Here is a 27,680-nt window from a genome sequence, read left to right as displayed (position 1 = left end):
GCAATACATGGCTGATAGTCTTCTATTGGGGGACAATAGACGTCTATTAGAGGACAATAGACTATTGGGGCAATAGACGTCTATTGGGGAGCAATAGACCTCCATTGCCCCTCTATTAGGGGGCAATAGATGTCTATTGGGGGAAAAAAAACTTTTCCGGTGAGATTTTCAGCAAATTCCGGTGGGCGGCGGCTGGTGGGCTCCGATGAAGTCTCATATGGTTTCTCTCTCTTCCATTTTCTCTCTCTCTAAATAACAAAGGGGTAAGGGTAAAATAGTGTTAAAAAACAAAAAAAAAATCTTAATGGGATATTAGGGAATACCTCCTTAGAGTGTTTTGGGTAAGAGATAATTAAAAAAACTTAATAGGGTAAGTGAGAAAAAAATCTCTAAAAATGGGGTAAATGGACAAAAACCCAAAATAAATCTTGCATCAACTCTCTCTAAAACAGAACATCAATCCTTTCACACAAAAAAAAAAAAAAAAAAGTGAACATGAGTTTCCAATTTGTTCAAAAGATCGTGAGAAATGGGTCAAATGTCCGTTTGTTACGGATTTGATTGCTTAATCCCAGAAAAAGCTCCACTAGTAGTGTTAATTAGCAAAAAGTTCAATTTTATATTAAAGAAGTTCAATTTTGAAGTTTTTGTCAGAGGGACTATTCTACAACAAAGAATACGTACAGTAGAAGATATTATACAAGAAGCTTCCAATATTTCAGAATTCAGATACAATTGTCAAACCAAATACGAGAAATTTGTAGCGTCTTCTTCAAGTCAGCCCGACCTGCAAGTCGAAGGTATATGACTGAAGCCTTAGACACACATTCCAGCACATGCAGTGTTTTATACGAACATGCATGCCACAATATTCAAATTGACTGACTGACTACAAGCCCAGCAATGGGTCCTGTGAAAACCCTACAAGCCCTCTTCCTCTTTCTACCCCTCCTCCTCATCTTCACCGCCGCCGACGACGCCGCCGTCATGTCCAAGCTCCTCGAGAACCTCAAACCCAGCGGCTGGTCCTCCTCCGCATCCTACTGCACCTGGGACGGCGTCAAATGCGACTCCGACACTTCCAAACGAGTCACCTCCATCAGCTTAGCCTCCAACTCCCTCTCCGGCTCTCTCCCTTCAAATCTCAACGAACTCACCGAGCTCACCACTCTCTCTCTCCAAAGCAACACTCTCTCCGGCGCCTTACCTTCCCTCGCCAACCTCTCCAACCTCCAAGAAGTCTACCTCGACACCAATAACTTCACTTTCATTCCCCCCGGCTGCTTCGGAGGCTTGACCGGCTTGCAGACCTTGAGCATGAGCAACAATGTCGATCTTGCCCCGTGGGCGTTCCCATCTGAGCTCATCCAGTCTACCAGCCTGGTCACTCTTCAAGCAGGTAGCACCAACATGTATGGCAGCATTCCTGATATTTTCGGCTCTTTTGCAAACTTGCAAAATGTGAGATTGTCTTACAACAATCTTACTGGGCCTCTGCCCAAATCATTTTCTGGATCTGGGATTCAAAACCTCTGGATTAACAATCAGGCCGTTGGGTTATCTGGTACCGTTGAGGTTCTGTCCAACATGACTTCGTTGATTCAAGCGTGGCTGCATAAGAATCAGTTCACTGGTACGATCCCGGACCTTTCGCAATGTACTGCTCTCTCTGATCTTCTGCTTCATGACAATGTCTTTACTGGGATGGTGCCGGCGACGTTGACGGAGTTGTCTTCTTTGCAAAATGTTTCTTTGGACAACAATAAGCTTCAGGGTCCTATGCCGGAGTTTGGGTCCAAGGTGAAGGTCACTCTTGATGGTAATAGCTTTTGCAAAACCACTGCTGGGCCTTGTGATCCACAGGTCACTACGCTGCTTCAGGTTGCAGGGGCTTTTGGGTACCCGGAATTATTGGCTGAGTCTTGGACAGGAGACGATGCATGCGGAGGGTGGAGCTTCGTTATTTGTGATGCTCAGAAGGTAGTTACAGTGAATCTGGACAACAAGGATCTCAATGAGACTATTTCACCTGCCTTTGCCAACCTCACATCGTTGAAAACTTTGGTGCTGAAAAACAACAACTTGACGGGTCCGATACCGGCTACCCTGACAACATTACCTCAGCTGGCGGTTTTTGATGCTTCCAATAACAATTTATATGGGGACATTCCGAAATTTCCTTCTAGGGTGAAGTTGACTACTAGTGGTAATCCATTGATTGGGACTACGCCGAGCTCTGGAGGTGGAGGGAGTGCACCTCCTGGTAACAACTCAACTGCACCGGGTGGGAGTCCGTCTCCATCATCCAACGGTTCTTCAGTGTCGCCCGGTATGATTGCTGGTATAGTTATTGCTGTTGCTATTTTCATTGGAGTGTTGTTGTTTGTATTCATCAAATGTTATTTGAGTAAAAGGCATAGGAAGTTTGGAAGAGTGGATAATACGCTGAATGGAATTGAAATTGCTAAGGGCAACGTGACCAGTTGTGCAAATGGGTACAATGGAGTTGCAAATGAGTTGCATAGCCAGAGCAGGGGTGACCTTCATGTTTCTGTGGGTGGAAATGTCGCCATTTCAATCCTAGTTCTTAGACAAGTGACAAACAATTTTAGTGAGGATAATATATTGGGTAGAGGAGGATTTGGAGTTGTTTATAAAGGTGAGCTACATGATGGGACTAAAATTGCTGTGAAAAAGATGGAATCTGTGGCAGTGGGTACTAAGGGACTGATGAATGGGTTTCAAGCAGAAATTTCAGTCCTCACTAGGGTTAGGCATAGGCATTTGGTTGCTCTGTTAGGATATTGCATTAATGGTAATGAGAGACTTCTAGTGTACGAGTACATGGCACAAGGAACGTTGACACAACATTTGTTTGATTGGCGGGAGAATGGGGTAACTCCTCTTACTTGGAAGCAGAGAGTGACAATAGCTTTGGATGTGGCAAGAGGAGTGGAATATCTACACAGCTTAGCTCAACAAAGTTTCATTCACAGAGATTTGAAACCTTCAAATATACTTCTTGGGGATGCCATGAGGGCGAAGGTTGCGGACTTTGGTTTGGTTAAAAACGCCCCCGACGGAAAGTATTCGGTTGAGACAAGAGTGGCAGGGACATTCGGGTATATTGCACCAGAATATGCAGGTAAGAGAAACAATTTGACTTCTAGCTTTTCATGTTGAAGGAGTCGTGGCATTTGTTGAACTTTAAGCATATGATCAACTTTGCTGAGCATGTTTATATTTTATACTTGCACGTTAATATATATCAATATATGCCCTCTTAGTTGCATGTAAATTCACGTGGAATGGATGCAACTGTTGTCATAATTTGAACTAATTAATTTCCAACTGATCGTTGTCAACAATTTCTGTCCATTATCGTTTACATTTGAAATAGTTATGTGTTATGCGAGAATTTGTATAATTGTATTGATGTGGTTAAATCTCTGTCTCTGTAATCAGCTACCGGCAAAGTGACAACAAAGGTGGATGTTTATGCATTTGGAGTAGTGTTGATGGAGTTGATGAGTGGTCGAAAAGCTCTAGATGATACCATGCCAGATGAAAGGTCTCATTTGGTGTCATGGTTTCGCAGAGTCCTTGTCAACAAAGAAAACATTCGCAACTCCATCGACCAAACTCTTGACGCTAATGAGGAGACAATGGAGAGCATATACAAAGTTGCTGAGCTTGCAGAACACTGCACAGCTCCTGAGTCATATCAGAGACCAGACATGGGCCATGCAGTCAAGATCTTGGGTCCTCTTGTTGAGCACTGGAAACCTACAACCCACAAAGAAGAAGATGAAGGTAATTCAAGGATGTTTGATGATCTGTCCTATATGCACATGAACCTTTCTCAAGCAGCGGAAAGATGGGAAGCCGATGAAGGTACTTCAAGGATGTTTGATGATCTGTCCTCTAGCCATACTCAATCAAGCATCCCTTCAAAACCTTGAATGAACTGCCGATGACTGAGAAAATGAAGATTGAATTGATGAACACTTTGAAGACAAAGTGAAAGAGACTCCAAAAGGTGGGGATGAAAAGAAAGGGAGACCAGGTAATGCATCAAGCAGTTTTTGATCCTGCGGGGATCACCCTCATCATAGATTTCTTGTACTTATTGTATTTGCTGCTTGTTGTTTTCTCATTAATCTTTAATAAGCTGAACCTCATGTATTTAACCTGTAAAAACTCTATTGTTGTCGATTCTTTAGCTAACAGTTATTTATTTATTTATTTATTTATTTTATCAAATTGGAGACATACCAATAGTATGTTCTGGTTCATAGAATAAAGATTAATAGTACAGAAGACTACTCTGACGAAACATTTCTGCTTTGAGTAGTCTATGCCACATACAAACACCTCGCCTTGCAAGCAATCTATTCTATCTAGTCTCACATGCCAAGCACGCAATTGTGGTACACTAAAAACTAAGTACTTCCACAAGACTCATAGAGATATCTCTACCAGCATAGACAATAGGAACTAAGATCAACCTATCAAACAACTATTGGTTCCTTACCCCTTGATGGGTTGGAACCATGAACTGCCTCCACAACGGTGAATTCTGGTAATACATTCACTAACTTCTCCTCTTTCATAGGAGTCTTGAGCTTCTTTGCTGGAGATTTCTTCATAGGTGAATTATTCACAACCTTGAGCTCCTTTGCCTTATTCTTGGCCCCCTTTGGCCTTCCCGGCCTCTTCTTGTAGAATTCTTTCACAGATTTCACGGAACACAATCTCATTGTCATAGCATCCAAGTTTGTCCTACCCACTGCTAGACTCAATTATCGCAACTTCTTTGGAGAGATGCCATCTTCGTCCACGCGTTTCCTATGTATACCACAACTAGGCGCTGCATCCACCAACTCCTTCTTTGCAGAACTACCACTCCCAATCAGCTCTTGCCCTGAACCTCCGGCAGATGGTTCACTACCAGTTTCCACATGTTTATTCATAGGTGTAGTATGCACCCCAGAGCTTTCTTCGTCACCACCACTACCAAGCTTATGCCGAATTTCCTTCCTCCCCTTTGGTTTAGCTGCTAGCAGAAACCTTTCCAAACCAACCTGTGGACTTGCTCCAAACACCATCGTCGGTCTAAAATGAAGTGAAACATCCACACGGTTCAAAGCCCTTTCAAGATTCCGAGATGCCGACGATTGCTCAGTCCTGCCCTCTACCGGCAACAGCATCCCAGCACATGGTAAGCCCACATGAGTAATCAACCCACACTCCTTGCATCTACCGTATAGATTTTCAAAGAAAAAGTCCAGATCCACATCAACCCCATCATCCACCATAAAGCTCCGCCGGAAAATCATAGGCTGCAGGAGATATATCTCAACTCGGATCCAGATCCTTTCTTCTCTGAATTCTGTTGTGTCTTTGTACACGTACTGCCCCAAAGCGCTGCCAATTCTTCTCAAACAACGATCAGTATGGAAATCTAGTGGCAGGCCGTACCTTGATCTAGAAGGCTAAGGTAGAGAGTAGGACATCCTTGATCGCTCCCACCCCATCATATAGTGCCAAGACAATCAAAGCTCTATCAAAACCCCAAGGACCACCCCAAAGGATCTGGTTACGATATGTTAGATCCATCAAGGTAAACAGAAAGCGATCTGCATGTTCCTGAACTGTGTATTGTCCATTCAGCCGCCATACACACCGGAACATGCCCATGAACGATCTCTTGTTGAAAGCCCTAGCCATCAACAATTTCCCCACCAGATACGTCTGAGAATGACGCAAGCCTTCTCCATGAGCTAGTCTGAGATCCACCGGCCCACGCATGTCTACCAGTCCAAGAGAAGCAGCCAGGCAAACAGCCATCTCAGCCACCTCCTCCATGTCATCAAACTTAAGGTTTTTTGAAGCTAGAGTTTTTTCTTCCCTCTCTCTAGCGTTAGCAGTTGGAGTGCCAAGGTCCAAATTAGCTTTTTTAGCTAACAGATTGTTTTGGTCATGATTAGACAGAAAAACGATGAAACACATTAAAGAATTTATGATATTCTATCTTTCACCATAGTTATATACTAAAAGCCATTATTTGATGGAAAATTACTTCGGGTTATGTTTATTGGCTAGAGTATTTATTTCCACTTGCTTTGTTCTCTTGACTACTCATTTATCATGGAGTATCTGTTTAAATAATTCCCCCAGGCCGTGTAAAATGACAGAAGGATCACTTAGGATCTCAGTTATATCAGCAAGATCTTATGATAAATGAAATAGCAAATTATCCATCAATGTCTTCTTAAAATTTAGGGGTTTTGACCATTTACCCTAATTCTAGGGATTTTTTTCCTCTTACACTACCCACTTTTTTTTTTCTCACTTACTCATAAAGACTCTAATAAGGTCTTTCCCTAATACCCAATTAAGTTTTTTTTTTCTTTGGTTTTTTTTTAGACTATATTGCTCTCACTCGTTTGCAGAGAGATAGAGAGAGAGAATGGAAGAGAGAAAAGCTATAAGAGACTTCGCCGGACTCCGGTCGTCAAAATCAGGTCATCGATTGCCGGAATCTGGTTACTAGCCTCCGCCCGCCGGACTTCTCTGAAAACCTAGCCATAGTTCCCCAAAGAGGTCGTCGGAAATCTCATATGCACTGGAGAGGTTTATTACCCCCCAATAGACTTTTATTGAGGGGCAATACAAGTTTATGAAACCTCATCGGAGGTCCCCAAAAAGGTCGTCAGAGATCTCATAGGGGGCCGGAGAGGTTTATTGCGCCCCTCAATAAACCTTTATTGCCCCCCAATAAACCTTTCAGTTGTCGAAATGAGAACTAATCTCCCTAAAATTAGACAAATAAAAATTTGATTAAAGAAAAAAATGAGGAGATTACATCAATTCAAAACATTTAATGCCTCCCCCCAAATTTTTTTTTTTCTTTTCCTTCTGGGCCTTGTGGCCCCATTTTACCCACCAAAAAAAAAAAAAAGAGATGAGGCATGAATTTGACCAGTTTCTACTCCTCCTCCTTCGACGACCACCTTTAGCCAAGAAGTTGTGTGTAGGGATGTATGTAAATTCAATGAAAATTCAAAGGACTTTTGTTGTCGTAACATAGGGTTGCAAGATTGTTCTGGTCTTTCCTCCTACGACCAAGCTCCACGGCATTCCAGTCGCAGCATTCGAAAGTCAGAATCTACTGCTTCTTCGGACTCTTCACCTGTAATTAGACAAAGACGAAACTCGGATGCTTCATTTATTTGACCGAGAAATACGAGCTCCGGCGGATCTAAATCGATATAGATATATAGTTCGTAATTGATTGGTCCGGCCTCATCGAGATCGATTATAGGGAAAGAAAGGCCACAGGGCTGCTTATTACTTCGAAACGGTGTTCCCCTGGGCCGAATGCTTGGAAGGAAAGAGAGGATTGATGGAAATACTCTTCTTCTCCGATCTTGTCCAAAAGATGTTCTTTTTCGCCTGGTTCCATGGTGTCCTCGCATATCTGGACTTACCAACGGTGGAGTCGTTGATGAGCACCACCGATTAGCAATATCTCTTTCTTCGCTAGAAAATAGATCTGAGAGGGGAGGGAAGGAAAGAGAAAGGAGAGAGAACATGTTCTGATTGTAGATATATGATTTGTAATTCTATAATTTTTTGAAGGTTAAAATTGACAGTTTACTATTAAATGGGTTTGTGGGGATTTTATTTTATTTTGTTGGTAAGAATATTTTGGGTAGAATCTGTGCTTTGGGTCAAGGACCCAAAAATTTATATTATCACTTAAGTCACTATATGACTTTTTCTTTCTTTCTTTTTTAAAAGATGATCAAAGGGTTTCACTCATGTCCCCATGGAGACTTATATGTTTTTATCCCTCATAAAACCATAGTATAAAAAAAATATCAATATTTATAAAAATGTCACCACTTTTTTTATTTTTCATCATTTATGAAAATAATAGTGCAAATAAATAAGATACCATTGAATAAACAAAAAAGATATTGTCAATGAACCAAAAAGCTACTATTATTCTTCATAAAAGTTACTGTCATCTGTTGGATAAGTCACTACCATGATCCAAAAAGCTACTGTCCTATGCTGAAGAACTATTGTCCACAAATAACAAGTCGAACATCATGGAGCCAACACTTGATTGATGCATCAATGTCCCAACTCAGAATTGTGAACCAGATGACACCAGGCCATTTTTCACCACTATCAAGAGCATGATAAGGGACGGACAGAAAGTGAGTCCTTGTGTAGTGCTACCCCCCTCCTGAGAGACTTAGGTATGCCTCCTAATAGACCCATACAAGGTTTCAGCAGACATCCATTTAATAAGATAGCACAATACCTATTATCCAAAGAAGAATCTTTCTAGTAGTACCGGATATTTGCCCGACTTTCCTCCACATTTTTCAAGTGGTCATGCTCGAGACATAAACAACCATAGCTTAATTCATTTGTTAAAAGGATTCCTAATAAAATGCAAGTTTTGGGGGTTAAAATAATAAATGTGATATCTGATTGGTCGTATAGTCGCAGTTACATAGTGTTAGGTCCATAATTACCTAATAATTATTTCCCTAATCTTGCACTTTTGCTTAACCTTTGTGTTTATTTTTATATATTTATTATGTTTTCCTCATCATGCTAGGAAATAATGGAAAAACTTGAAAATGCCTTAAAAACTCAACTTTAGTACATTTTCCTACTCCGTCTAAGAGAAACCGAGCTAAGCAAGGAAGAAGGAGGGAAAACTGACCAAATGAACTCCAAATGAGTTGAAACTTTCCAGATCCATTTTAGACATCCTAAGGATCATTTTTTTAAGAGTACAAGAGCCAGTTCGGAATGGAAGGCCTTGAAATGATCGGTTCAAGTTTCTGCACTAGAATAAGAAAACTGCAAAAAGGGACCTGTACTGATTCCTGCAGCATTTCCGGCCAAACCACGAAGAACTAAGCTCTGAAATTTTATCTATATGATCTACACTCATGGAGGAACATTTGGTATGAAGAAGTAGAGTGCCAATTCCTAACTCTCGGTGAATATTCAATTGAAGGAATAAAAGAGAATAAAGTGCGCAAATGGACAAAAAATTGGTCAACGATGGTCAACGCCGGATTTTGGACATTTCCGGCTAAGTTGGCGGGCCGAGAACATGTGTGGAGGATAAGGAAGAGCTGACTAGGGCTAGAGACTTTAGGTGGAAAGACTTTACGTCTAGGTTATTTTGAAATTCAAAATTTGAAAGATGACAAGTGGTCTCATTCTTAAATCTTACACCTTATACCTTTGTCTCTCATTTATTACATTGTTCCCTTACAGAATGACCCTTCTACCCTTATTTTTTCTCCTCCACCAAAATATCTATGGGATTTCTAGGTTATTGCTATATGGAGTCAAAAACTAGATCCACATTTTGTGCTTACACATTTATCAATCACATCTAACCCTTCATTTCTTTTGATCTCCACCCTTGATTTGAATTGCCTTGGCCTTTTAATACCCCATTTTCGCTCCCCAAAACCGTGCACCCCCTTGGCTCCCTCATTTTGGAGCATCAAAATCTTTCTTTTCTCTAGTTTTAGGTTAGTTTTTCATACCTTGTACATAGTTAAGTTTGTGTGAGAAATATGTGTGTAGGCACTTAGGTTTCACCAAAGCCGAAATTACTACACACTCTAAATCAATCACAACACTTGCTTTCACATATTCAAGCCCCTTGTTCTTCCTTGTTCTTGAGCTTTGTGGATGTGTATGGTATTTTGGGTTGTAAAAGCCTAAAATCCCATACCTTGAAGCAATTCTCTCATCATTTGACATCTTTGAGAGCTAGGTGGGAGGTTAGGTAGTTCTTCTCTTTTCTCTTCCTTCTCTCTCTAATTTGATGTTCATGGCTTATATTTGTAATATCATGTGTTGTGAGTAGTTGGATTTGAGCCCTAGCCATACTTATGCGCAAATAATGTAAATTTCTATGTGTTTTGATGTTTATGCATGTTTTGAATCTTTTGGCTACTATACTTTCATGTATCCTAAGTGTGTTTATAGATTTATCACCTAGAATCATGCTTTAGGAAATTAATGAATCGGAAACATAAACTTGATAAACTCTTGATTTCGTGAGCACATAGCTAAATATATAAGTGGTGGCTTAACTTATTCCTATGGGAAGAACTAAGTTGCTTGAATTTCTTACCTTGAAATTAAAGCATGATGTTGTGAGTTTAGGTTTCAGAAGAATTTAGGCTCACGGCACCATAGGCCATTTAGGATCCGGAAGACTTGAATGGTATAAAGGTTGTGTAATTTAGCTTTATTTTGGAAGAGATTGTTAAATTTCATGACTAGTTAGTTTCTTGGTAACTTCATCAAAGCACCAAGGGGAAATTTATCAAAGCATGTTGTTACATTAATTTTGGGTTACATTTTGTGCATGAGTAAGATTAGGTGCGATGTCTAAGTCTCTATTCTTCTCACTGATTTAGTCTCTACCTTTTTATTTGTTTATTTTATTTTATGCAACTTAATTTACTTCATAACAATTAAAATCAACTAAACCTTTCACTACCACAATTGTCAATACCATCCTCATGATCTTTAGCTTCCAAAGGGCTAAGGTTGTGAATTTGTAAAAAGGTAGACTTTACATGTGTTTTCTAGGTTTATTTTCACGTTGATCTAGTTAGGGTAGAGTTACTCAATCCCTTGGGTAAGATACTCTTTACTTTTTCCCTTTACTAAAACTTGACCTCCTATACTTGGGAGTAGGAGACATCATCCATAAATTTGCATACACTTTCATACTCAAGGATGTCCCCAACATATAGATTTTTTTTTTTGTAAGAATATCCTTAACTAAGGGGGAGCTTAGGGATATGAAAGGACAAACTGTAAAACCGAGTTTTGATTGATCTAGTCATGTGATACTTTTTTTCTCTTCAATTGCAAAATTATGTGAATGAACCACTACTGAGTTCACTGGTCGTTAGAAAAAATAATGGATTCGATATTTTGATACAATATAAACGATGTCAATATAAGTGAGGGAAAAAATCTCAATGTTAGAAGCTACCTGCGGAAGCATGATGTCAGAAGGTAGCTTATTGTGCCTAGTCTTTTACAAACTCTAAGGTTCTCTCTATAAAGCATTCTCATGCCTTCCCTACGGTAAGCTAAATTAAGTACAACTGAGCTATTCTAGGCAAACTCTAGAATTCATTCCGCTTCAATGGTAAACCAAATATATCCGATTCATTTCTTTATGATTATTCTTATGATCACTGTTAACTTGACCGTTGGAAAACCTTTGGCTTGTACCACAACGATCTTCTCACTAGCCGAGGGTTTCTATTTATTATTTTGTACTAGTTACCTTCACTGGACCTAAGGTGGAGAAATCATGCCGCAACTGTCAACTTGACAATATTTGAAATATGTTGGTTTAAAACTCCACACCTAAATTAATCAACACCATTATTAGGTAATTAATGATATACAGTCCCGATATACTTTTCAGATTGAGTTAGAAGATTTATATTCAAAATTGTTACATAAAATGAAGATAAAACCGCACCACTAAATACATAACTTTGATATATATTGGTTTCAACAATGTGCATTATGTTCGTAGATGACCAAATTTAGAAGGCCGAGCCAATTCAATACATGTGGTGTAGCAAGCAACAATTTCATGGAGGGATATGGCACACCAATGAACCTAAAGACAATATTTGAAACATATGGTGACTACACACATTTTCACTTATATTTCTTATTAGTAAAAAAGGAGGCGGATTAATTAGAGCAACTCCAACAGTTTCTCTATAATTTTTGTATTATAGGGAAGCAACTCCAAAGCTTTTTATAATTTTTCTTCCCCAACTCCAACAGATTTCTTATTTTACCGCAATCTCTAAAATCTCCTTAATTTTTCCTTAAAATTTTAGAAGATTGCTATCAATTTAGGGATTTTTATTTTCCTTTTTCTCACTACCCATAAAATGAGGATAAGTTATAGGAAATCTGTTGGAGCAAAAGATGCTCATTTTTCTATGAAATATTGAAAAATCAAAATATTGGGAAGCCATTGGAGTTGCTTTAAGCCACCTAAATTATACTCTGATTTTAGACTATTAGATTCAATAACAACCCATGATTGAGATTAAATGATAAATTCCTATTTGTTATTTTTTAATAAATGCATATTCTGAAATGAGTAGTGCTAGGGATCCCAAAACTTTGTACCAAAATTACTTACCAAATGACATGGCACATGCCATATCATCAGTTTTTCAGAATTTCTGTAGACATGGATTTCCTTGTTGGATATAAAATAAATTTGATGTTTTTTAAGATGTAAGAAAACTTATATTAAATAAAATCACAATTAAACAAAATACCTAATTAATTCAGAAAATGATAGATGCAGTTGTTTAAGCAATCTGGCTCTCTGCAACCATGATGCCTAGAATATTAGAACAAAAGCAATTAATAATAATGAAAACCACATGAGAGATTATAACTGCATGGGTCTTTGATGTTTGAGTTTTGAATGAAACAAGTAGATTGATCCATGATTTTGCTTGAATGGAAAAGCACAAGAAATTCTTGATGATATGTCACTGCAATTTCTTCATATGCCATTAACCTGTCATCACCTTCTAGACCAAGAACAACAGGTTTAGTCTCCATTTCACCACTATCATACTCTCATCCTTCTAATTTTCCAAACTTTGCTTTAGCAAATCAAGGGTTATTGGAGAAGAGAGTCAAGAGACTTCTTCGGATCCAATTGATCTTTACGTGCTTAATTTCTTAATATCTTTCTTTGTTTCCTTCTTAGATGAAGCTTTTGCAGGATTGCTGAGGCCTTGAAACCATGGCTTATCCATGTCGTCATTGGATAAATAGAACCTAATAGGAATGAGCTCAACTAGCTTGTCCATGAATTGAGAATGTTGATGGACAATAGATTTCAAATAAAGAATTGGACCAGAATTAATGATCTCCCTATCTGTTTTATTCTTCATCTTTTTCCCCGTTTGAGCAAGATGAAGCAGCCGATTGGTTGCTCTTCACGAGAAGCATTGTAATTATATTTGTAATTGTTTTGATTTTTGCAAAACATTAGGGTTTTGATATATACAAAATATTTTCTCAAAACATTATATTTTTAAATTGAAAATAAATAAATCCATGTCATTGAAATTTATAGAATAATATTGATGAGATGGTGTATGCCACATCATTTGGTACTCAATTTTGGTATAAATATTTGGTGTCTCAAGTATTTTCCTTCTAAAATACAAAAGCAGATGATTATTCTTTTTTCTTTTTCTCGATCCTTCATTTACTGCAGACAAAACCCAATTTGAAAAAAAATATCTATTTAGTTACTCTCTTCTCTATCCGCATTCACTACATTCTTGCAATTTATCAATCAAAAAACTACTTTTAAATTTTCATGTACAAAAATGCTTGAGATCCCAAATAATTATACCAAATATCAATACCAAATGATGTGGCAGGTGCCGTATCATCAAACTATTTTTAGCATGTATTCTTATATTTTATTTTTATTCTTTAAAATGGAAAGATCAATAATTAAAAGTTATTGTTGTTTAATTAGAAAAAAAAATGTATATGATAAACAACAACAAAAGGAATGAAGAACCCTAAACCAACCCCTTAAGGACATGTTTACTTATTTGGAATGGAATGAAATGTAATGGAATGATTACGGAATAAAAACACTCATGTGTTTACTAACACATAAAGGAATCGGAATGATTCCAGGTAAAAGAATTCCTGTGTTTACTAACACATGAAGGAATCGGAATTGGTGTAGGTCTCACCTATTTATTAGGAATCGATTCCTGAATACTCAGGAATTCGATTACGAAGGGGGGAGATGAGTTTAGGAATCATTCCTCCGGAATCAATACCGATTCCTTTTTTCTCCCATTCCACTTGTCTCCGATTCATGATTATTTTCCATTCCAAGTAAGTAAACGTGCCATAAATCATGGAGACTTTAACATGCAATTGTAGGAAAAGGCCATCAACCAAAACAGAGTAAATAGAATACAAAGTTGTGTATGGCTTAATTCATTAGTTCATTGGCAATTGAATAATGATCTATTATATACTGCTAGTGGTGGTGGGTTTCATCCTGCTAGAAATAGAGATATGTAGTGATGAAGTAAATGAGAAATGGTGATTTTCAATTGATGGCCAGATCTATCTCTACTGGGTTTCAAATGAATTTAATATGAATTCTCATATTGTTAGACGAAGAAAGAAATAGTTGTACTATTATATATATAGTCTCCCAGATTTGATGTAATTTCTTTGCACTATTCTCTAGATTTATTTGCTCTTTTAATTATGCAGATGTGGTTGTTTTGTTTGAGGAAGGGCGGTAGCAGATTTGGTTATTTGGTGAATCACGTTCTTCTTTTTTGCTGATTAATTAGTTTTCTAGATAAAATCAATGAAATTTGCTGAAAATTATTAAATTGAATGTCATGACACGTAAGACGCCAACTCAAACGCCATGTCATTTGGTATTGCTTTTTGGTATAATTTTTTGGTGTCTATAGCACTGCTCTTTCATGTAACATAGAGTAAACCTTTTTTTTTTTTGATAAAAGGGAAATTAACATTTTATTGAGGAAAATTTTCAGTTGGAAAATGCTTAAGATCCCAAAATGTTATACAAAAAATCTATACCAAATGAGGTGGCATGTGCCACATAATCATCTTAATCCTAATAATTTCCTGCATGTCTTCTTATTTTATTCTTTTTCATTTAAAATAAAAATCAACAACTAAAATTTTTATTTTGATAGAACACCTCCAGAGTCCTCCACAGTAAAGATGACCCGCCATAGTCATAGCCATGAAATCATGAATACAATCAAAGATGAGGACAAAGTTATAGACAAGAATCTGATAAAACTGTCAAAGAAGGCAAATCATGCAAAGGTACTTTACTATTCCTCCAGCCTCCAATCCAAAGCCAAGAATCCTTGTTGCATCAGCATCTTCCGCAAGTCCGCAACCTTCCTCAAGTGCCTTAATCAATAGTTGAAGATTCAAAGGTCGATGCTTCTAATTTCTAAAGATGAGCGACATCTTAGTTAGTAATCATGACTTGTTTCAATTATATTTTTTTTTCTCTTCTCAAAAAAAAAAAAAATGTTTAATTTTTCAGGGCTGGGTATCTATAATCATCTACCTCTTTCTATACATCTGTGAACTGTTAAATTTGCAGAGTTATAGATTGCTTTGTTTGATCATCACGTCTTCCTTTTAGATAAGAAAGTTATTTTAATTTTTTTTTTTTTACATTTTTAGGTTAATTGAAAATGAATATTATTAGATAGATAATATGCTGCAAATTATTTAATTGAAGGTGATGACTGGACATATGCCACATAGGATGCCACATCCTTTGGTATTAGTTTTTTGTATAATTTTTTGGTGTATGTAGCACTACTCTAGTACCCTGTGGTTTACACTTGACATTATGTCCCAATTTCGATCAGCCGTGATTAAAATTTTGCCAACCTTCCAAATCTGATGTCAAGTGATGAGTTGGCTCTGACAAACCTAGCGAGAAGGCCCACATGAAGGGGTAAGTTTGATAAATCACAAAGCTTGCCTCCAAAAACCCAGAATTTGACATAACCTTAATTTTTTTCTTTCTTTCAGCTCAAACATATTGAATGACATCAAAATAACCTGGCTTATAACAATACAATGAAACAATAACAAGTACAATATTGAATTACAACATGATATATAGATAGAGCATCAATTGTATTCCGCAATAGCAATCCTAAACGAGTTACGTCTCTTACATCCATCACCCAAAAGAAAAAATATTTCAAATAGGATCTACGTACATTGCAGTTTCAATAGACCTAATCATCTTATCAAAAGATTAGGTCCAGCAACCTTGTACCACAACACAAGGTTGCACAAGTGAGTGCAACACAAATCATCATTAATATCCCTAAACAAAAACTGATCATCCTAAAGATGAACTAAGGCCTGCTAATCTGAAATGCTTCCAACTCTATTTTTCACTTTCTCTAAGCATCTTTGCTGATCTAGTGGGTGTTGTAGAGGCTCTAGAGCTTGAAACAGTAGCTTTACCTTTTGCAGCAGTTGCTTTTGAGCTTGAAGAAGCAGCTTGAGAGCTTGAAGCACAGTAGCTCTTACATTTGTAGAAGCAGCTCTAGCTATGGCAGCCTTTCTCTCATCCCTTTTTTTTCTACAATCACATAAACCACACCAACTTAGCTCATAATTAATTGGACACTAGAAATCATCAGATTTTTATTGATTAGCTAACCTTTAGTTTTTCTGCCCTTTAGGCCTTCTGCCTTAACTCATTCTTTGTCATGAGAGCCTTTTTCTTACCAGTACCCTACAATAAATCAATAAACAAAATCATCATTGTATTATACAAAAAAATGGTTATGTGGTAAAACTCAACTTTTGAATACGAAAAAAAGTTTCAAACTTGATTTGCAGATGTTCCTGCCTTTTCATTGTTCCTCTTCCTCTTGTTCAGATTGGTTGCTTTTGACTTGGGAGGCAAGTGCCTATGACATGATCTCTCATTGTGTCTAACCACACCACAATTACCACACTTCAAACTTCTCTGAACTTTGCCAAGCTTGGAACCTCCATTCTCAGCCATCTTCGATGCATCCCTTGATCCTTGATGTCCTTGGCCTTCTCGGCTGTCTTTTATACTATGGAGACAGGATAGTAGGTTCTTCAGAAGTGGACCACAACTTCATGCCATTAACATGCTTGATCCTATGGCTGTAAGTGGCCATATATGCCTTTCTCAGGTAGCAATCATGGACAAAGTCATCCGGATTTAGCCTTATGAAGTTAATTGCAGCAACACCATATCTACATGGTATACCACTCAAGTCCCACCTCTGACATGCACATGTTCTTATTTCAAGACCAACAACATGCTTACCTCCTCCAAAGCTTTCCACTTCAATTTGTGGACCTCTAGACCTCATACTTCATCATCTTTTTCTTCCTCAACATAATCCTCTTCATGAGTTTAACTCTCATCTCCTCAAAGATTGACACAACTGGCTTGGCTCTTGTACCTAATATGAATGCATTAAAGTTCTCACACAAATTATTTAGAAGAATATCACACTTAATGTGAGTCTTGAAGTGTGCTCTACGCCAGTGAAGGGGAGGCCTTTTTGGATCTACAAGCAAACACATGTATTAATCCAAATGGAGCAAAAACTAACTTGCTAAACCTTAAAAAAAATAAAATAATAAAAAGTACTAACCTGTCAACCAGTCATAAGCTGTATGGTCCATTTGTTTCATCATAACCATTTCCTTGTGAAAATACTCCAACGTGGTTGACTTTGCTATTGCCCAAAGTTGGTCCTTCATGGCTTGACCAGGAAATAACTTGGTAAAATTTGTCTAGAGGTGTCTCACACATAATCGATGGTCTGCAAGAGGGATAATAGACTCAAAGGCTGGTAAGAGGCCTTTCTGCTTGTCACTGATAGAAGTCCATCCAGCTTCCTCATGCTCTATGTCTAAGTTCTTGACTAGCAACTCTAAGAACCATTTCCAAGAGTCTATGCTCTCCATCTCAACTTGGGCATATGCAACTACCCAGGTGGTGTTATTTGCATCAACTCCTACTGCAGTTAAGAGTTGTCCAACATGAGGACTCTTGAGATGGCAACCATCAATCCCTATTATCAGTGGCGGAGCCAGAATTTCGTATTAAGTGGGGCACTCAGAATTTTTTTAAAAAAAATTAATTTAAAATATATGCCAAAACTTTAATAAAAAAAATTGTGGTAAGATTAATATTTTTCTTAAAATTACATATTTTATTAGTAAAATTATAGATATAGATTCAGATATTAGACAAATTATGAAGACATAATTTATTTTTAGCTTTTAAAACAATAAGGAAAAATTGTGTCAAAGCTCTTAAAAAGAAAATAAAAAGAAAAAAAAATACCCATGTGATTCGAACTTAGGACCAATTGAAACTAGTTGAAAAATACAAACATAGCCTTTCCACTACGCCTAGTTGGCTGGCAATGAAACTTGCGAGCTCTAGACAACTTATACTTCTTTTCATATACAGAAAGTAAAAAATATATATAAAATTCAGTGGGGCACGAGACCCACTGGGTCCCCACGTGGCTCCGCCCTTGCCTATTATTGATCTACAGCCAGCTTTAAAACCAATCTTCAATGCCCCTAGGCAGATGTAAATCCTTTTAAACACTAGTAAACCACTAACATGATTGAAATCACACTTTATGTCCACAGTGGTTTTAGGGTCAACTCTTTTCAATTCTGATCCATAATCCCTCACTCTGGCATATTGCTCCATGATGGACCTTTCAAGCTGCTTCAAGGCTGCCCTCTTAGCTCTATAAGCATGATATACAGATACCTTTGCCTTTACTCTTGTTAACATGGTCTGTGCAAGTGATTCTAATCAATAAACAAAGAAACAGATTAAGAATAGATCAAGACACTTGAGGAAAAAAAAACATAATCATTCCAAAGAGTTAACTAACAGAATCAATACAACAAGGTAGTTACCTGTTTTCCAATCTAGATTTAACTTGATCTGATCCACAAATTTTTCAGTTCGGTAAGGTGCCTTGACCATAGACTTGACATGAACCCTAGCACATGTATGCTCCGCATGATATGTCTTCACCATCAGAGCTGACTGGTGCTGCATTTTGCTGGCATACAACTTGAAGGGGTAGTTGTACGCTTTGCAAATCACTCAAAACTTTTCTCTATCACTCTTCAAAGAGACTAATTCTCACCCTCCCATTATTGCCTTCTCTCTTAAAGCAGCTCTCAAGATACGCGTTGATGCAAACTTTAACCCCAACCTAAACTGTAGGCCCTTCATGTCTGTTTTGGGATTAAACTCCGGAAAATCAACGCCTACCTCACCATTAGATTGAGTTTGCATCACCTCCTAGTACTTTCTCATCAGAATCAATAGCTTTTAAACATATCTTCATTGTCCGTTGCCATAAAGTCTTGCTCAACACTACTTTCAACAGCAGCTTTTATTTGTGTACTCGGTCATTGATGTTCTTTTTCACCATCATCCTCTTGAATGAAATGATCTTGATCGTAACTTGGTGTGCTTAGAGGAGACAAATGCTCTTCACTTGATTGAACAATAAGATTCATGCACACCTATAAGCATTCAAAGCAAATGTAAGACACAAGTTGAAACACAAAAGAAGCCAAAAAATTATGAAACAGGTCAACGATCGATCGTTTATACCCTGAGATTGATCATTTGCTTAAAATTTTTTTGAAACGTATAGGAAAGATCGATTGTTTGTACCAAACGATCAATCATTTTTCGGGATTTTCCTTTCTGACCCTAGAAACGATCGATCTTTTTATAGGAATTTTCAAAAACATCAATAATCTCAAACAAAAGTAAAGTTCCTAGCTTCTCTGAAGGCAAACCGAGCTAATTAAGAATCTGATTTTGCTCCAATCCTTGGCAACGACGCCAAAAACTTATTAGCCAAATAGCTACTTTCAAGTATAAGGGCGCCAAGTTATAGTGTAGGAATTATGGGTACGAGCCCAAAGGATTGAAAAAGCTACTCTAGCTAGGAAAAACCTAAAGGGTGCTAGATGAATATGCAAATGTACAAATCACAAATAAGGGCTCACAAGTGGACCAAAGTTCATGGTGAATATCAAGCAAGCAAACAAATCCTAGGTCTAGGTGATTTTAACTCACTACCCTCACATACACACCTAGTGTGCTATCATGCTATTAATGTTCAAAGCTAGCTAATCTTTAAACATTGTTCATGTAATGACAAATACAAACTATTCAAATTAGCCAGATTCAAATACAAGCATTCACTTCTTGAATTAGCATGTGAAGATGATCAAGAAAATTGCATCAAATAAAGTTCAAACATAAATTCATTACAAGTTTGGCTAGGGTTGGATGATCAAGAAAATTGCATCAAATAAGGTTCAAACATCAATTCATTACAAGTTTGGCTAGGGCTTTCAACCTAGCCCCAACAATAGACTACTCACACATATCTACATAAACTAGCATCAACATAATGAAAACATTAAACTATCAAAGAATAGAGTTTAGAAATGACTAGGGATGATCACAAGTAAAGGATGATAAAGTGGTTGATCATGGAAACTTTGTCATGGAGATGATGTGGTAGCTCATCTTGTGCTCTAGCTTCTTCCTTGAACTTCTTCTTCAAGACTTAAGATGATGATGATGCTTAGTATATGTAAGATGTTATGAGTAGAGATGTAGTTGGAAAATGACACTAGTACAAAAATTGAATCAGACGACGACTAAAAACTGTCGTCTGATACGTAGCTGACTGTCGTATATCTCGCTGCCGTCTGATGAAACATGATTTAGAGAACCGTCGTCTAAAGAACTCGGCATCCATGTCGAAAGCACGTCGACAGTCTGTCGACAACATTAACTATTGTGTGAACGTTACTCAGACAACAGGCAACTTAATAACCCGTTGTGTGATTGTGATTCAGAAGTAGTTTTTTTTTTTTTAATAACCGTTGTGTGACTGTTATTCACACAACAGTTTTTTCATAGCATCTGTGATCTGTTTTGCACTCAGACGACAGTTTTAATCTTGAGGCTATTGTAAATATTGTGTACATATGACAGTTTTGTGTGGTTATTGTTGTACTAAAAGAATGATTCAATGCATTAGATATGCTGGAAGCAGAATCAAAAATGACCAAATTAACAGTAACTTATCAGTATATAGAAGAAATTGTTATAATCCACATCATGCACCAAAATGGATTGTGCAAAGGTAATCTTTTATCCACAAAAGGAGTACATCTAATAGTACTCTCCTAGCAAAATACATCCAGAAATTTACTTCAGTGTCTAGCTTTGCAAGCTTTGCTGCTCTCATGGCCTCATTGGATTCTGAGGAGCTTGAAGTTTCAGCAGCTCCTAGACTCTACACACTCAATATCTTCTGGAGTTTCTTCAATAGCATAAAAACTAAATTCAACTTTTCTTTTAGCCTCTGCTTTAAGCAACTCAATGTCCTGTTCCAGCTTCGGAATTTGCTTCCTTATTCAATTTATCCAAAGCCTATAAGGGGCAGTAGAGAACGAAAGGAGAAAATGAGAATTAATGATGGATAGAGTCTCAAGTATATGATTAAGAGCTCTAGTTTTAATTTCAATATCTGTAAGCATCTGACCAGTGTTCAATGATTAGGAGATCTAGTTTCAACTAAGCAAAGTGGACAAAAACTCTAATAACACTACAAAATTATATGGTGAAAATTGCATTGAAGAAGTAGCAATAGCTCCAAGAATTGCACAATGTTCAATAGATGATTTTCATATCTAATACATGTAATATAAGTAACTATACCTTATTTCAAACTCCAGCAACTATCCATCTTTATCAAAAAATGATTGAATAATCAAAATATAGTTCCAACTCAGTCAAACTTTGTTTATAGCACTCAGAAAAGAAAACTAAAATAAAAACAACTCAACTAAACAACATACCAATGCATTCATTGCTCCACCTTTTTTGTGATGCTGAAAGCCAAGTCACTTCTCATGAGAAACATAAACTAGTTCAGGCAGCTCATGGCCATCTGTATCAAGGCCCCCACTGTGGCTGAAGAAGACACTTTCACCTGATAGAGAATCAAAATTACTATAAGAGCAAAGTAGAGGAGGCAGAAACCCAACACGTTGGATAAAACATTATAGTACCTGGATCATCCCTAAAATTATTCCTAGGCCATAGAGTTCCTACATTGTCCAATCTTCTTCAGGCATTTTCTGTGCCTTGGTGCCGAATTATAGTTGTATTTTGATGCAGAATTGGGGACTTCAAATAGTACAGGGGTCAACTTCTATAGGTATAAATATGGTGTAATTCTGCGACAAGCTTCATGAGTACAACATGATTTGATCCTGAAGAATAACAGATGGAGCAACATAAGTTTTTCTACCTAACCCAAGAATGGAGCCATGAAAATGTAAAACTTAGATGAATTCGAATTATCTTTTACTTTTTTCTACATTCTTTATTCTATCAAAAGGCAGAAGGCAGTAAACGTAAGCATAATTTCTGGATGCCAACATCTATTGTCCTCCACAACATGAATACTTAAACCAGGCTGACCAAGTTTGAAATGGAGAGAATTGTAGAGAGCTGAAGCATTAACATAATCTAAAATAATGGATATTTAAGAAGAGAAAGAAACCATCTAAGCTGAGCGGTACATCCCACAAGTGGATAATGGCAGCTAGTCCCTAGCATTCTAAAGCATAAGTTGGGACCTACAATAAAAAGATCAGTACAATCACAACCAAAGCATTACTAGAAAACTAAATTATCACATTTCAAATCACAACTGTCCCTGATCTGAGTACAACATGGTTCATTCAAAATATTATGTTTTCCAGGTAATAATTTCCGGGCATACATTATCCTCATAAAAGACTTCAGTAACAAATGTTTCTTATATTTCAATTTGTTAGTTCTTGGACTTGCAGAATATAATGGAGACAACCGATTTTGAAAAACATATCAGGTACTTTGGAAGTTTTTGCTTCCAAATATAAAGGTAAACACCAAGAGATTATCCCATATACAGATATTTACCAAAAAAATTAAAAGAATAGACAGCAAGCATTAAAATTGAAATAATAAAATATAGAACCACCCTTCAAAAATCAGGAGACTGTGTAGGTAAGCAAACTAATTGAAGGTGTGAAAAGGAAATACTTTACTTTGATATGTGTTGAGCAAATTTTGCAAAGAAAATAAGAGAAGCCATAATTTTATCACATTAACATAAACAAACAAATGAACTACTGGGGCCTTGTTGTACCTCTAGCTAGCATGTTTTCATTAAGAAAATTGGAAGTTGTATGACCCACGACATGAGAACTATCATATTGGAGGATCCTTAACTTCCCTTCCTACATCACATAACATGAACCACTATAAGTTCAGAAAGATGGCTGTAGAACAGAAAACCAAAAGAGGAGGATACTAAATCCAGTTGTTTACCTTAGTTCCATAAACAAGGCCACCTCCTACAGAGGGATGAAAACAAGCTACGTTGACCTCATCTTCTGCACTAGGGAGAATTCTCACAAGTTCCATATCAGAAACTCTATATACCTGATATGGAACATAGTTTTTAGACCTATAATCCCAAGTTCTTGCCATAATATCGACCACAAGTGATTATGCATGCAGTGATACTGTTTGAATCCATTTTTTCTCTACTTTTAGATTATATAGTAGATTATTAGCAATTTAGCATAGAGTAGTAAATATAGGTTTAGCATAGCAATGAATTTCTGCAAAATTATCATATTTCAGTAGCAGCGGATGAGAGCCTCTGTTTCAATGTTTTAATGCCATATATCTGCTTGTAATACTGTAAGGAATCAATGATGTAAAAACAAACAGATAAGAGTAGGTTATGTTCAAAACAAAGGACTTCAACTCACCCTCTTTGCATTTAATGCTTCAAGGACTCGAGATCGAGCCTGATTCTTCTTCTGAACTTCTACATTAGCCTGCTCAATTTTGGCTTTTAGCTTTGGATCATCATATGTCCTGTACCTGACAAAATAAAAAGAATGGATCTGCTTAGGGGCAGGCCACTCATCAACTGCATCTTCATGGAAATTTTGTACCGCGACCCCATTCCCTTCCTTTTTAGCCATTTCATCACCATGTGATCCAAATTTTATGGGCTCATTATGGCCTGACCCTTCTTCCAGCTTCTCATTTTCCTTGGCGGGATTCTCTCCTTCAGTGACAGTCCCAACTGGTCCTTGGACCTTCTCAAATCCCAAATCTTAGACCCCCATATCTTCCACCAAAGAACAGCCTTACAGACCAAAATCCTAATATAAAGGCAAAATCATGTTCTGTGAAGGAAAAACAACGAAAAGAATACTGTAGAAAAAAGCCAGAGCAATCCAAATCAAGATTATTTCAATAGAGACTCTAACCAAGAATCACAAGATTAATCTTCTAAGGCCATTTTAATTGATCACAAGTCTACCAAATTAATCAAAAAAAAGAAGGAACACATAAATCTAAAACTCCTAAATTTGCGCATCCTTCACCTAAGATCATGAGGACAAAAGACAAAAACTTTGAATCAAAACTTACCTAGAAACCTTCTTAGTTATCTTCTTAGCCCCAATTTTGACAATTTTGTGTTTAATCCCAAATCCACAGCTCCAATGTTCGAATTCAAATCTTGGTTACCCATAGCTGAATTTCGAATCTGTCGAAAGCAACACGCCACTGACGACAGATCTGAAGAACACTAGAGGTCTACCCATGAGGTTTTCCACAACCTCTGAACAAGAAAACCCTAAACCAATCAGTTCACACAAAAAACCCAATTTAATTCCTTCAATTTTAGGTCTCAGAATCGAAACAAGAAGACAACAAAGAACCGACATCAGAAATTGCAAGAGAGAGGGGGTTGTTACCAATGAGATTGTTGGATTTGATGTTGGCCTGAGCGCGGTCGGAGTAGAACTAGGAGTTTTTGGGGTCGACGGCGATGGCCTAGGTGTAGAGGTCAACGGCGAGCTCAAAGTGGTCTCAATGAAGACCTTCGCTATTTCCCAGATCGAATAACCCATTAGGTTTTGGTCGGGTAGTCGGGGTTTGTGAGAGAGAGAGAGAGAGAGAGAGCTTTCGTTGGGGTTTGTGGAAGAAGAGATAGGGTTTGTCAAAGAGAGATAGAGGTCGGGGTTTGTCGCGCGGGGGGGGGGGGGGGGGGGGGGGGGGGGGGGGGGGGGAGAGAGAGAGAGAGAGCTTTGTCGAAGAAGAAAGTAATTAAGGGTTTTGGTTTTGGCTTTGTGTCGAGAGAGAGTGGGGAGCTGTCAAGAGTGAGGAGTGAGGGTTTTGGTTTTAGGGTGAAAAGTTTTTTTTTTTTTGCCTGAACGTAGGCCTTCAAGCCTTGCCCTATGAATTTGGACAAAGCCCCACAAAGACTCACACAACAGAATTTTATAACAATGTGGTCTGAGTATATGAGTTTTAAATTTGAAATTTGTCTCCTATCAATTTGACTTCCCTTGTTGGGGAGTTGGAGAAAAATGATGGTGGGAAATCTCCTTGCTTTCTGCCAAACGTATTAATCAGGCCACAGTTTTATTGTTTCTCGTCGTATGATTACTACATGTTGGGGGAAAATTTTGAGTTTGAAGTGGGGTTTGGCACCACAGACATGGTGGGAAACTTGCCGCTCAATTATTTTAGGGTCATACAACAGTTTTATCCTTAAACGTCTTCTGAACTAGTTCATTATACAATATCAGACGACAGGTTTTATAAAAGCGAAGTACAAAAAAATAAAAATCAATCAGACGACAGAAAACTATGATGTGTCGTCTGAGAGGTGTCGTCTGATTCAATTTTTGTAGTAGTGTGAAGTGGTGGAGATGTTTCGTGGAGGTGATGGTGGTGGATTGTGTAGAAAATAGAGAGAGAAAAGGATGTAATAGCTAAGTGTGGGTGATGCCTCTTCCATGTGAAGGATAAGTGCTTAAATAGATGGAGAGGGATGTGAAAATGGTGTTGAGAAGCAAAAAGGAGTAGCTCAAGCCTTGTAAAAAGCATGGAGGTGAAGTATAAGAGTGGTAATAGATCCCAAAATCAGGGGGAAATTGCATGGGAGTGATGGTATAGGTTGGAATAGGAAATGATGAGTGAGGGATAGTGATTAAGTCTAAAACATGATAGATATTCAAGTGATGATGATGGTAGACTTTTAGGTAATAGGGAGTGTTAGGTTGAATTGGAACCAAAATGTTTGGAATTTGGTTAAGATAAAATGGTGGCGAATGAATGTAATGGAATAGATGTTATAGTACTCATCCTCTTTACTCCTCCATGAATATGACCGGAAAATACATGGCACCACCATGAGTGGTGGTGCGCCGCCACTTGTGCAGCCAAAAGTGGTGGTGCACGGAAAATTTGCCAGAATTTCACTTTTTTCTCTTCCAATCAAGATTTTCTACAAAATATGGAATTGGATTACTCAAGACTGAATTAGACTTTAGAACAAGTAATTTCCATGTTTTATGACATAAATATGTATATGAATTATGATCCAACAATACTCGCACTAAGACATCAAATTCATCTTCCATATCCCCCACCTAATCATCATCCCAATCATAATCTCCATATTCATCATCCTCATAATGTGGCCTATGATCTTCATCTGCAGAATCCTCATCTTCAGATTGTGCCTCATCCTCTTTATAATCTACCTGCACTCTTCCTCTCTTCCTAAACTCACCAACTTTAATGTCAAACCGATTCTCACTCTCACTAACCTTCTCTTTACATTTAGCCTTTGGATCCAAGGCAGGTGTTTCGCTTGCTTGAGTAGGTATGTCAGCCTCCTCATTCCACTCTCTAATCACAATCCCAAGCTCTTTCTTGACTGGTCTCTCTATCCTACTTTTCCTTGGTGAATCCTAAAGCTCTTTTGTGATAACCCCAGGTTTCTTTCTTGGTGAATCTGGGAGTTCTTCAATCACCACTCCACTCTTCAAACTAGCTTGACTTACACAAAAATCTGTCTCCCCATCTTCCTACAAATAGAAATCATCATCCGAGTTTGGTTCTTCATAGTCATCATGTAGATCCAAGTGATCCAAGTAGATGATGACTAATCGAATTTCTGGTACACAACAACAAATAGTAAGTGTCCTGGTCTGTGTTAATCCTAGTTATTGTGTCATCCTCATTCCTTATACTGTACCAATAATATATTCTCATTTCACTGTAGTTCTGGTTCAACTCTCTGACAATCCCATCAACCTGTACAAGTGACATTCTATCCTTATCTAAATGGTCATAGTAGTTAACTTGACCATCAACATAACTGCTTCCACTGATGTATCCACCATGATAGATCTTGACCGTAAAGTAATTTGGGTGATCTGCAACACAGAGAAAGACTTAATCAGCACTGTATTGAATGTAAAATAACTAGACAACCAAACACTTGAATGAATGAGAAGTACCACAAGTCCAACAAAACAACAACTTTTAAGGGATAGTTAGGTCGCTTGATTAGGATAGAGTTCTGTGGATGAAGATTCTGGGTTGCTAGATTTTAAGGGATAGTTAGGTCGCTTGATTAGGATTTACGAATGTTTGGTTTTGTTAAAAATGAATTAGGTTAATCGAGTGGAGGCGGATGGAAACTATTAGGGGCAGATTAGGAATTTACCCCTTCATGTGGGCCTTCTTGATAGGTTTGTCAGAGCCAGCTCATCACTTGCTGTTGAATTTGGAAGGCTGGCAAAATTTTGGTCACGGCTAATCGAAAGTGGGACCTTAGTGGTGTTGCTGATGAAATTGTAAGGACATGGACTGATATGATGTCAAGTGTAAACCACAGGGTACTAAACTGAAATTTTTTCTTTTTATTAAAATAGGGAGAAGTACATAGTGTTCAAATCAGTGGCAATAGCAGCAGATAAGAAGGAATGAGTAGTAAAAAATAAAAATCCTGACTAACACTTGCAGCATGAGCTGCTATCAAATGCGCAAC

The 27,680-nt window shown here is 37.7% G+C and overlaps 1 protein-coding gene across 1 annotated transcript; it reads left to right on the top strand.

The window, feature by feature from the left end:
* Positions 1–859: 859 nt before the first annotated feature.
* On the top strand, positions 860–4,222 carry LOC112200389 (receptor-like kinase TMK4). Its single transcript, XM_024341420.2, has 2 exons — positions 860–3,145; positions 3,466–4,222. Exons 1-2 carry the CDS (start codon positions 904–906, stop codon positions 3,960–3,962), a joined length of 2,739 nt encoding a protein of 912 aa, XP_024197188.1. The 5' UTR covers positions 860–903; the 3' UTR covers positions 3,963–4,222.
* The last annotated feature ends 23,458 nt before the right edge of the window (positions 4,223–27,680 follow it).

Source organism: Rosa chinensis, chromosome 4 (genome assembly GCF_002994745.2).
Source record: "Rosa chinensis cultivar Old Blush chromosome 4, RchiOBHm-V2, whole genome shotgun sequence".
In the NCBI taxonomy this organism is placed as follows: domain Eukaryota; kingdom Viridiplantae; phylum Streptophyta; class Magnoliopsida; order Rosales; family Rosaceae; genus Rosa; species Rosa chinensis.
Note: the sequence above shows the minus strand (reverse complement) of the source record. Positions and strands in the feature narration are given on the sequence as shown.